The 12,271-nt window shown below is 45.3% G+C and overlaps 1 protein-coding gene across 1 annotated transcript in view; it reads right to left on the bottom strand.

The window, feature by feature from the left end:
* Positions 1-2,182, bottom strand: part of CLIP2 (CAP-Gly domain containing linker protein 2) — a 58,155-nt gene extending 55,973 nt beyond the window's left edge. The window contains exon 1 of the mRNA XM_009953694.2: positions 2,071-2,182. Within this exon, the coding sequence (XP_009951996.1) occupies positions 2,071-2,182 (112 nt within the window). The remainder of the gene's footprint in view (positions 1-2,070) is intronic.
* Positions 2,183-12,271: the final 10,089 nt, after the last annotated feature.

Here is a 12,271-nt window from a genome sequence, read left to right as displayed (position 1 = left end):
CAGAAAGGCTGCAGCGGACCCCGGTGCTGACTAACTCTTTCATACCGCAACACACGCGCCGACTGTGTTTGCTGAGATGCCTCTGTGCAAAGCCTCCGAGGGAAAGACAGGCCTCTGATCTCTTCCCTGATTTTGGGTTGGTTTTTTTAAGTTATAAGAAACAACTTAAAATAACTCCACACCACACTGCAATTATAAATCCAGCATGAAGCACCTTGAGAGATTCACAACTGGTAGCTAAACAGTCACTTCACTGAAGTCCTTCAAGTTCATTTCTCAATCACAGATAGGTGCTAGGAGAAACAAAGGGGAAATACAGAAATGGGTCTGGAGGATAACATCAAAATAAACAGCCAAACCCATAAAGCTTATCATAAGAATTTCCTTTGTTAATTTGTGCTTCTGTCTAGCAAACAGATACAAGACTTCAGTATCTTTGATTTGGATGCTAAATTAAGAAACAGGTCTTTCTGATATTAAAACCCACTCAAACACAGAAAAGTGCAATGCAAAGGTTTATCTTTATGTTGAGGGCCAAGTCCTCGGCCAAGGAAAAGCAGTGCTGCTCCACTCCCTACAATGCTGTATTACACCAAAGGATCTGGAACTCAGCCCGCAATCTCATGCAGTGACTGGCCCCTCAAACAAGACCTTGCACATGTGGAAAAAAACAAGTTAAAACTATGGCTTTTACAATAGCGTTCAAGGAAAGAATTTACAGAGTGGGACAGATGATATATCGACTATCAATCACTGAAAGAAGAAAAAGCCCAGCTGAAGAAATCCATGAGCAAAGCAGAGTCCCTGATGTGTAATAATGGAGCAGAGCTAGGGTTGCTCAGCAGCAAGCAGTGTCTTTGCACAGAAGTCCTGTGCAGAGGTTGTGCCTGAACCTCGCTCTCAGACAAGGACACATGCCCCAGCACAGCAGAAGCTTCACAGAGATGGGGTGGGTTTGTTTTGTTTAAATAACACTTCTGCGTCACTCCGATAAGAGACAGCATGGACTGGTGACCCTTGTTTCTGCAGTATCATTACGAAAGACTAACTGGTCACAGCATGCTAAAGTAAACTTCGTCCAATATTATCCCCTACACTAAAAATGTAGTCTGACAGGCACAAGGCTTTCCTGCTTCTCCCAAATGCTATATATTCTTGGGACTGAAACATATAGCACAGTAGCCAGGCATGTAGGCAGTGGCCTGAATTATTATGGGACAAGAGGTTGACAGATCTCAAGAAGCAACCACCAACATTCTCAAATGAAAGTGCAATACACTGAATGCACAAGTGATTGATAGGATATACCTCATCCTGATGCTCTTCCCCAGAACCAAGAGGAAAGCCATTTTTAACGAAGTGAAACAAAACCCATTACATATAAAACTTGCACCTTGAATATTTGCTAAATCATATCTAATAAACTCAAAGAAGCCAGAAAAATGAGTCCTGAACTAAACACATCTCAAATGCTTTTGAAGTGTTAATTACACTGCATAATAGCAGTCTGTATAGCTTATGTATACACTGGATATAAATCAACAGACAGTAAAGCACGTGTATGTATGTTTAGGTAAGTCATTACGCAAATCCCAGTGCTTCAAATGTTTCTGTTCAAACAAAGGCACTCATTTGAGGTAATCAGCACAGGACAAGTCACTTTAAGTGCCTGGTTCTTACTCTTGCATTCACAGGCCAGAAGCAATGGCTATAGGACAGTGTTTACAAAGGTCATGGGTGAGGTTCCCATCTACCCAATTATTACCAGCTCTTCGAATGCTGCCGTCTGTACAGGTACACAAACCAGCATGACAGGAGGAAACACCTCTCTCTGTCAGCCCCAAACACCAGAGGATCCATCTCCCACACACTCCACAACCTGCCTGGTTTGTACACTGGTTGGTAGCGGGAGGCCATTTACTCACCCCATTACCCTTGTTTTGCCCCATGCACATGACCTGTCTATGAACAGACGGTGAAATTCCTGTCCTACCGACACCCCTAGACCTTTGCCTTTCAGCCAGATAATCACCTGGGTGAGCTCACGCTTCTGCCCAATCAAGTCCTTACCTTCTTTCGAACCAGTGGTGACAGCAGCTGCAGTGGTCCCTGATGCCCGTCCCACCGGGCTGGAGTGCTTCCCAGCCCTGCCGGGGATTTTAAGTCCACTTGGCTTCAGCATGTTTGCTGTCTCCTATATCTCAGGCTTGTGTCTCAAAGAGCTGTCCTGGTATCACCCTTCAGGCTTCTCGATGATGGACCTTTTCTTCCATTGTCACAGACCTGCGAGAGAAGAGCACAAAGAAATCAGATAGAGCATGGGTGGGAGAGCACTGAACAGGCTCCCAGAAAGCAGTGCCCAGCTTCCTCCTCACATCTCTAGGACAGACAGGATCTTTCATTTCTTCTCCTGTAAAACAACGGTGACCATTTCCTTCATTTCCCATCTTAATGTTACACTCTTCTCAGTCTCGCAGTCTCACTTTAACCCTGGACCAAAGCTGAAACCTCCTAGAACCACCAAACAAGAATAAATTCAGTTTGGGATTTGAGGACTGAAATTGTTGACTGGTTTTAAGTTCTAAAGTCTCAGTTCATGCTTCAGCCAAGACCCGGTTCTGCTGTCAGAGCCCTTACCAAAGGCACACTAACAGCCCTCAGCACTAGACCTTTGGCCCACGGCCCCCATTTTCACAAGACTTCAGGGCAGCCTCTCCAAATTGGCAAGAGAAGGAAGGAAAAGGTCAGTGTTCAAGATGGGGCTTTCAGCTCCTTTCCTTAAGAACAAATCCAAAACCTTGTTACAGAAAAAGGGCATCAGACCCCATGGATTTACAGTAAGAGTGGAAAAAAAAAAAACCTTTCTGAAACCTAAGCATAGCTCTATCAACTACTCATTAACGAAGTCACATAATCCTTCCCTACGCCATTCCCTTCCCAGTAGGCAAACAGAATAAACCCTCCAAATTCCTTGCAAAGATATTGCATTAATAAACACACAACTCCTCAAGCAGAAAGTTTTATAACAAGAAAAGAAAAATAAAGGAAATTACTAAGTTGCTTAAAAAACTGCAAAAGCATTCCTAATGGATAAAGAAAAACAATCAAAAATCTGAGACTATCAGCCAAAAGGAAGCTAAGGCTGGCTGACTGAGCACACTGGGATGCGGAGGGAAGAAGGTGACAGCAGAGTGAGCCAGGGACAATGCTGACATAAGGGTGAAGGGAACTGCAAGAAGAGCAAACCAAAGACCAGCCAGAAGCTGGGGGACACCCAGACCTGCTTCCTGGGCCAAGAAGGGAGGCAGCTTGCTGCAGGCAGCGCTCCAGAGAATTAACGTAGCAAAGATTTACAGATGCTGCGAGGGGGGAATTGCAATAGCAGGGACGGGAAGTGATTAAGGCATGAGTAAGGATTTCAACACAGGCTAGGTCAGAGCGAGGGGAGGGCTGGCAGGGCTCCAGGGAAAGCTGCAAGCAGACACAGAGGAGGAAAAACCGCAAGGAGAATTCCAAAATTGTATTCCTGAGGGCTCACAAATATCTGAGACACCAAAGAGTGTTTCAGCAGCAAGAGTAAGTCATCCCACACTGGCTTAGAGAGACAAAGAAAGGAGGGATCAGCAAAGACAGCCTGGGGAGGGAGCCTGAGTGAAACCCCGAGCAATCACAAGTCCCATCTCTTCCCCATGTCCCCCACAAAGGGTGTTCAACACCTGGGGTGGCTTAAGACACCTGCAGACAGCACCACCTGGGGAGTATCTAGCTTACACTGAAGTCAAGGTTGTTTATGAGAAGGAGGATGCTCAGAGCACATCACCAGCAGCACAAACAATGGACAAGAGCAAGCAGTTCTTGTTCAAGAAAAGAGAAAACAGCCTTCCTGCAACCGAGCCAGCGAGGACCAGATGCTGTCACAGAGCTGAACAGGAGGCTGCAGTTTCCAGCTCTACTTAGCATAAAATAGGGAGACGAGTAACAGAATCTGGAGGTGAGAAACATTGATCAGCCCAGTTCCTCCTATCTGTCATGCCATCAGACATCTCCCTTCCACCCACTCCCTCTCATACGACACAGTTTGCCTAGGGCTAGCTTTGATTTTACAAAGCAACTGACTTCTACCTCTTCTGCTGGCAGGTGATGTGCTCTACCAAGGGATCTCGCCCCATCACCTGCAACCCAAAGGTTTGCTTACTTCACAATACGCCCTTACTCCTAGATTTACACAACTCATCACCCAGGCCTACCTTCTGGTTACAAGGTTTGATGCTGTACTTGCAATTAAGCAAGCTGGGGATGCCGGTTCTTCCAGACAAAACATGTTGGCTGGTTGAATGCACAGCCAGGAACGCGGACAAGGGAAGGATACAAGACCACAGAGGAAGGATTTAAGCAGGAAAGGTGCCAGAAGGTCAGAAATATTTTACAGGTTTTCAGGTCTCTGTTAGAGGGAGTCTCTAGATCCCTAACTTTGCAGCCAGAACCACATAAGCTTTAGGGAAACAGTGAATTTAGTCTGTTCCTCTATTTTTGTGCTCATCTATGAAAAGACAGGGAATTTCAGCTCATTCTCCTTAAAGATTGGCTGGCCGCACAAGTCACAGGATATTGTGATATTCTGCTGCTTCTCAGGATGACTGGAGTTTGTTTTTACAGAGGTGGAGAGAAATAAGAGGAAATGCATTTCCACTGCATAAAGATTTCTGCCAGAAACCTTTACGCAAACACATTTGCTTTCAACACACTAATGCTGAAAAACAAATGAACTCCACAGACTGCCAATTAAGTTACTCTCCGAACAGATAGCTTCTTTTATCCTGAAATAACGATCACCACAACTAGTTCACAGCCACACTCACTGGGGTCTCCACGCCACACACCAGATTCAAAAACTTCTGAGGTGCCACCCTGCATCACCCAGACACCCCCTGCCCAGCCATGCTAGCTGCATGTCAGTTCACACGGAAGTCTGGTGGAGGATAACTCGCGTATCTTGAGCGTCATTCTCATCTCCACGAGCTGCAGACTGACCAAAGCCAGGAAGCAGGGACAACTGCCTTAGCACACTCATTATCACACAGGGAAATGAGAATGAACTTGAGTAAATTTTACTATAAATGCAGCTTGTCAGAAATGCATAGATAAAAATAAATGTCTGGGACATTTTTAAAGAAGTCTATGGTTGCTGCTAGGGACAGATGCTGCTTCTCTGTCACTAGTTTCTCCCCGACTTCAACATAAAAATGTACGAGCAGATTTTTAGGAAGCTCTGAACACCAAGCACGGAGCTCTTCCGGTTTACACCATTAGGTCATCCTCACCACCCAGAGCAATGCTGCCCTGAGCCATCCAAGTCCCATGTCAGCTCCCAACTGAGTGATGCAGCTTTTGTGCTGCAGAAATATCCTCGGCCTGGGACACAGGCCAGTATCTCCACAGGCACTGCCCTGCTCCATTAGAGAGAGCAATTTGCCCTGAGCTCCTGTGTTGGGCCCTTGGCATCCCAACAGGCTCTATTAACAGAGCCCTGCTGAAAAAAAATCTGTTTCCAGCAGTAGGTGCTGAACACAGGCAAATACGATGTCACGTGTGGCATAAGACAGACACGAGCCATTTTCTCTTTCCTACTCCCTATGCTATCTGCACAAGCTGTAAGCTTTGCCTTTCTGCGTAACTTCATAGAAATGTGACTTTCTCCAGACACACCATAAAACAAAACAACCATCTACCCCTGTGGATACTCCAGAGCCACCGGCTTTGCTTGTTTTCTTCCTTTTTCAAAATGACACAGATAACAAGGATTTTCTAGATCTCCGCTAGATTCTTCCTGCAATCTTTTCATACTGGGATGAATGGTTCTGTCTGTTCCCACAACCAAGAAAAGCATCTCAGGAATGCACAATATGAAAGCCTGCTTCAAATGACCAAAACATTCTGCTCTCCATCTTTCCATCAGAAAAGGGACAGCTGGATCTGAGTCACCTAGGCTCAGATTCAAGAAGGCAAACAGTTCTCAGCTAACTACAGATGTTTCACCAGGAGCAATGTATCTGCATATGCAAGTATCCACAATGCTGGCCAGGCATCAGAAACAGCACGCATTAAAAGCGGAGAAACAATTGGAGGTGCTTAGACTTCAATTACTTCTCAGATGTGGTAGAGGAATAACACAAAACAAGGTGTGGAAGCAAAAAACTTTGTCAGTCTTTGCAATATAGCTTATCCACAAGTTTCTGAGCTCCACCCATCCCTCCTATCCTCAACCAGGCACATGAGTACTTGCTTGCCACATGGAACACCATCCCATTCAGGATGGACATAAGCAACAAAGCAGACTCCCCGATTCGGCACACTCTCCAGAAGCAAGCCCTCATGGGTAAATGCCAATCTAAGGATCTGTTCACCTCGACATTTTGGGTAAAACAACTCCAAGACACAGGAACAGGTTTTCCAGGCACCAGATTGAATTGGCCTGAATCCCAACCCTATGCCTGGTGCTTCCTTCTGGATGGATCTAGATGTAAGAAGTGTTTATGAAACCCTAAGCAAGGCACAGGGATTTCGTTCTGAACGCAGACCCAAGTGGAAGTTAGATCAGCTGCATCTGAACACTGCTGTAACAGTTGGGTACACACGATATTTTGTGGGGAAATAACTCTGTATTTCTTAAAATTAAATATATAGCCAAAAAAGGGAGTACTAAAATTTAGTTTCCAAATTTTCTAAATTTGGAAATGCACACTTCAGAAATCAAATTTTTAGTTTGCAATCAGTCATGTGCACACCTTTTCAGGCCCATAAAAAAGGTAAAGAATAGTATCTAGTTATCAGACTGAAGTCAAGATTATCACGTTGTACAGAAGGTTAATGATAAACGAAGACAATGCAGAGAAGCAGTAAAACTTTTTTTTTTTAAGCAATCTTGACTCATGCAAATAATCAGTGACTTCAAAGACAACTATTTGCAGAGGGAAAGGTTTGCACAATAAAGTCTTTCTGTTTTTACCTACTCCCATCTATGATAATCTTGAGAAGCAATTGTTTGTGCCATTACGTAAAACGCTATGCCAGCTTTCCTCGTGTTCATACGAAGGATGAGGAACACCAGGGCTCGGGATGCAGCCCTATGGCAGCACGTCTGCAAGCAGAGTTTCAGCCATTTTCAGGGCTATCATAAGACGTGGTGGTGAGGCTGAAACTGCACAAAGACTCTTGCGTTAGTAATAAAGACACAGCTTGGAAAGACCAGGAATTCTGTCTGCAGCTGCTCTGACAACGTAATAACAGTGACTCCATATGGAGCAACGGAAAGTGCATTTTACGCCTGCAAGGTAAATCCCCATCCTCTACAGGAAAGAGAAACAATCCCACATGCTGCCACACAACGTGCAGCTGGGGAAGGTCCAACAGCCCTCAGTTTTGACACATCCATCTCATGCATGTGCAGGAGAGTTAAACGTAAAAGCAGGAAATTAATTTTCTACCCATGTTCTAGCTTTGCGTTTCAGAAAGAGCACAGAGCCTTGAGGAGGGTTCTGGGTTTGGTCCCCGAGCCTCTGCCATTCAAGAACCTCTGGGACTCTGGACAAGAGTTGAACGTACCTTAGCACAGGCTGAGAACAACCCCTGCTCCCCACAAGACCCACAACTGCCTGTTCCAGCAATTCATTCTCGCATGTGTCATGCTCCACACAGAACTGAAAACAGCGTTACTGCTTGCAGAAACCTTCAGCATCAGGTACAGCAAATGCTGAAAACAATACCTGAAGCCCAACATCTCCCTGAAAACAAACCACTAGAGAAGAATTTGGTCCACTGATTGCTGGAAGAGCTCTTCACTCACTTCAATGATAAGCATACAGAATAAAGCCAAACACCTTTCAGTGCCAACTCTGGTAATCATTTATTAGGCATTATACAAAACCTTTACTGACCTAAAGATACTGGGGTTTTGCTTGTTTGTTTTTTTGTTTTTTTTGTTGGGTTTTTTTTAAGTTATGTGAAGTTATTTCATTTCTTGTTTCCAAGCATTTGGTTGCATCCAATTCATATTTCCAAGCTTTTCTGCACCTTCCCCATCCCCAGGAAAACGAGATTTTCCAGGCCATAAAGCTCCATCTCCCAGCGTCATTACCCTACAATACATTACTGTCCAACCGACTGCATGCCAAAGCAAGGGCAGGTAAAGAGTTGGTGCCCCAGGCTCAGAACCCCACAACACTGGCCATGCTGCAAAGATGGGCTAGGGATTTTAAGAACAGAATTTTGCCTTGAAATCAAACCCGAAGGCCAGACTCAAACTGCTCAGCCTGCCGCAAGAAGGAGAGGAAATGAATCCGATCAACACAGAGACAGGATCTGATAAAGCCAAACGTCAGCTTTGCCAACAGAGACGGCGATTACGCTGAGAAGAAAGGGCAATTTTATCTTTTAATTCCTTAAGATGTTCCATCCGATCCAAGGTAATCATACCATCGCCTTCGCACTTCTCCAATCAGTTACTCCTTCTGACAAGCAATCAAAAACCCATTTCTGAAGCACACGGCAGATTAGGATTAAATCCTTTCATTTAATTGAAGCATAGAGCAAATGAGAGACACTCTTAATTAAGGTCAGACTCCTCTCCCGAGAAAACCTTTCCTTCTCCCATAGAGGGAATGGAGGAAAAGTACTACAGGAATGAAAGGAGCGCGTTGCCTTCAGTTACACACAGGGAAAACCAGGGGATCCCGATATCCTGTCAGCCATCAGGTTTTCTTCTCCCTTGCAGCTGAAGAATCACACAGGTTCTTCAGCCATGAAGCTCTGTTGTTCCTATGTAGTCTGCCTTACGTATCCGAAAGGTTGTTAACCTCTAAAGCAGCCTGTGTTTAGTCTTCTCACTCAGGTGTTACAATAACTGGCACATAAGGCAAAGGGAAAGCCTAGAGGCCTTTTATTTAAAAACTTAGGTATTTTTAAGCTAGTTCTAACCACTACCATAATCACCCTGTGATTTAGTTATAAAACAATGGTTATTAAAGGAAGAATGTGCAAAAACATCCCACTGCAAAACCTGAGGCAAAGTGGGGAAAAAAACCCACAACAAAGGACATTCAAGGAAGTCATCATACACAAACTGGGGAGTAATTATGGGCTTGCTGACGAGCCCACGCTCCCCACGCTGGCAAAACGCCTACTGAAGACTGACACAGTAGATAGCAACAATTCTGCACTAATTGCAGAGCAAAACTATCTCTAATTTGTGGGAAAAATCCTGGGGATGGTCTTGGATCTACATGAGTTTCTGCTCCCTGGAATTAAGCCCTGGGGGCTGGGGACAGTGTCCCTACAGAAATACACAAGAGCATGACATCAAAATCGCATGGCTCACATGGGAAGGGAACAGAATATACACAGAGATTTCAGAACTGCTGTCCTCCAGGTCAATTCAGACTTGATCCAACGGCTACTCAGTTCCATGAAAGGTTTCTCTACAACTCAAAGGGTTTTGACAAAATCCAAGTTCCCTATTCACAGCAAGTGTTATCTATCCCTATTCACAGCAAGCAGTATCTGGAAAAGAAACACAAGGAGAACAGGCAGAGAACAGGAAAGACAATGATCCATGATCAACATATTCCATTATAATGGCTTGGTATTCTACTATTGGAGAAACAATTTCTTTAATTAAATAGGAGCTATACACTAACTCAGCCATGCTATGCACTCTGTGCAGAGCTGCAGAAGGATCTGAACTTTCAGAATTTCCTGGCTTTTGACTGCTTGATTTAGTGTAGCATTAAAGTTCACCCTGGCACTTAATTTGTTATTCGCTGGAGCTCAGGTTAACATAGATTTTGATTTGTGCACCTCTGTAATCTAACCTCTGCCCTGGACTTTGATTATGAAACAAAAACAAGACCCAGGTCCCTGCTGCCCTGATTTTTCCCCCCTTTTTACAACCTGCATCTGCAATAAAGACTCCTTTGCAGGCCAGCCTTGGTTTGCAGGCTGTAACTGAAAGACTGGAGCAACAAAACGCTGAAAATAGGAAACAACTGGTCTTGCAAGTTTTGTCTCTTTCCCTTTGCACATTTAATTGATTTAATTTTTTGAAATTAGGAAATTTGTTTTCATTTTTAGTGCAGTGTTATGACAGCCTGTCCGATGGTAGTGCAGTTGCACCCATTTAAACTTGCAGATGATTTGGTTGAAAGCAAAGAAAATAGGAGTGGAATGCAACATGTTTCCGGTGTAACAGAAAATATCTTGGGACACATTGGGCTTGCTGCTGAAGCTCCCACAGTGCTCTGCTAATGCCACCCTGCATCTACACACACCCTCGAGTGCACTAGGAAATGACACCATGTTAATGCAGTCAGATATTTAATGCAATTCAGTGTGCAGTGGGGACCTGGGCATTATAGCTGGAACAACAGCTTTGCCCTGGGCCACTGGTACTGTAGGTGTAACATCCAGTACAGAAACCCCCTCAGAGGAACCCCAATGCAAACATCACATTAAGGGAAAACTGACCTTGCCTCTCCACAAGCTGCTGAAACTCCAGGCAGGAATGGAGGATAGGAAGGGCCTACCCCACACCTGATGTAATCCCTTTTGTTTAGTTATGAAACCACCTTACAAGATTTTTCATGCCTGCAGTTCAGCAGTTTCAGTTAGTTTCAGCCTCTGCTGCCTGGAAACCACCCCCCAGGTTGCCAGTCCAGTTTTATTCAAGCCAACCTTCTGCCCACGTACCTACTCTGCCCTTTGCACAACTCTTGACACTCTCCCATTGTGTCCAGCCCCCATGAGCCAGCTTTGCCCTTTCTCCACCTTTGCTATGTCGTTTTGAACAAGCAATGCTCTCCTTTGAGAATTCCTGAGATACAAGACTCACCATTCCCTGGTTCATCTCAGGAGACCTCTGTCACTTGACTTCAGTCTGGTTTAGACATGGGCCACCCAAAATGCATGCTGCATCCCAGACAATGTCTCACCAGGCTCTGGACAAACTCTGTGCCAAATACTATGAGCTAACATCACCTCATTCCTTCAAACAAAGCAACTGCTGCCAAAAGGTGAAAGAATAACCCACCTTCACACTCTGACTGTAACAGTAAGCCAAGATACAACAGGAGGTAAGCTGGAAAGGAAATACAGACCATCTCACAGTTGAAATGCAGCACTGACAGCCAGGACTCCTGCTTTCTTCTTCCACAGTGGTCAGTCACCTCCTGTCCACTTCAAGAGGGATGACAACGGTACCAAGTTGCGAACAGAAGGGCAGTAGACCAGGAGGGTTACCCCACTGGTCTGAGATCACCAAACCAAAGACACTAGGGAAGAGCAAACCCACTCTCTCTGGAGCACCAAGGCACTGTGTAAGTTCCATCCCCTCTACCCACACTCAAGCATCCTGCTTCCCATCACTGCACGGGCAGCACCAGAGCAGTGCTGGACACAGTTGTTCCCTGGAGCACCCTCCTCCTCCTCCCTGCTGATTCACCTGCCCACACTCAGCCTCCCACTTAAGCTGGCCTCTGGGCTACACGCACTAATTGCTGCTTTCTCCTGAGCCTCTCTACAAATACTGCCATCTCCCCAGATCTCAGCTAACACCAATACATCTACACAACTCCCACCATAACCAGTGGTGGAGGCAGGGAGACCAGTGATTCAGAAAGCCTGCTTTCACCCAGGATGCATTAATCATGGAGTTTCCTACTTTATCACCTGCAACCCCAGAACAAAGGCACTTAAAGCCAGGAGTTTACACAGCTCACAAACCTTATAGTACAAGAAGGAACATGTCTCTTATTGCAATCATCCCTATCAATGACCAAAACCATAATCATTTTGGCAAGTCATATCAAATCAGATCTTATCTGTCAACATTGTTACGTTATCCCCTCCAGCCTCGTGGTTCTTTCCACCCACACCTTACCATCTGCCTTGCAGAGGCCATCATTTACTTTGGATTGCACCACGTGTAGTGAAGCAGGTCCCAGCTCGAAGCCTCTAGGCACTAAGCCACAACAGCGCCATAGGATGGCTCCCTAGTACGTTATACCAGAGGAGGTTAGAGATGAGCTTCTAGGAGGTGAAAAAAGAAAACAATCCCACACAGATTGCAAAGTAGGTGAGGAGACCGAACATGCTCAGCGTGCTGCCCATGCTCCAGCGGGACTTGTTGGGCTGGCTAGGACAAGAGAGGTTGTCACGGCACAAGCTGCACACATCTGGGAAAGGCTGTCAACCCCAGCCTCCTCCAGCAGCAACGGAGACC

Source organism: Leptosomus discolor, chromosome 18 (genome assembly GCF_034619465.1).
Source record: "Leptosomus discolor isolate bLepDis1 chromosome 18, bLepDis1.hap2, whole genome shotgun sequence".
In the NCBI taxonomy this organism is placed as follows: domain Eukaryota; kingdom Metazoa; phylum Chordata; class Aves; order Leptosomiformes; family Leptosomidae; genus Leptosomus; species Leptosomus discolor.
Note: the sequence above shows the minus strand (reverse complement) of the source record. Positions and strands in the feature narration are given on the sequence as shown.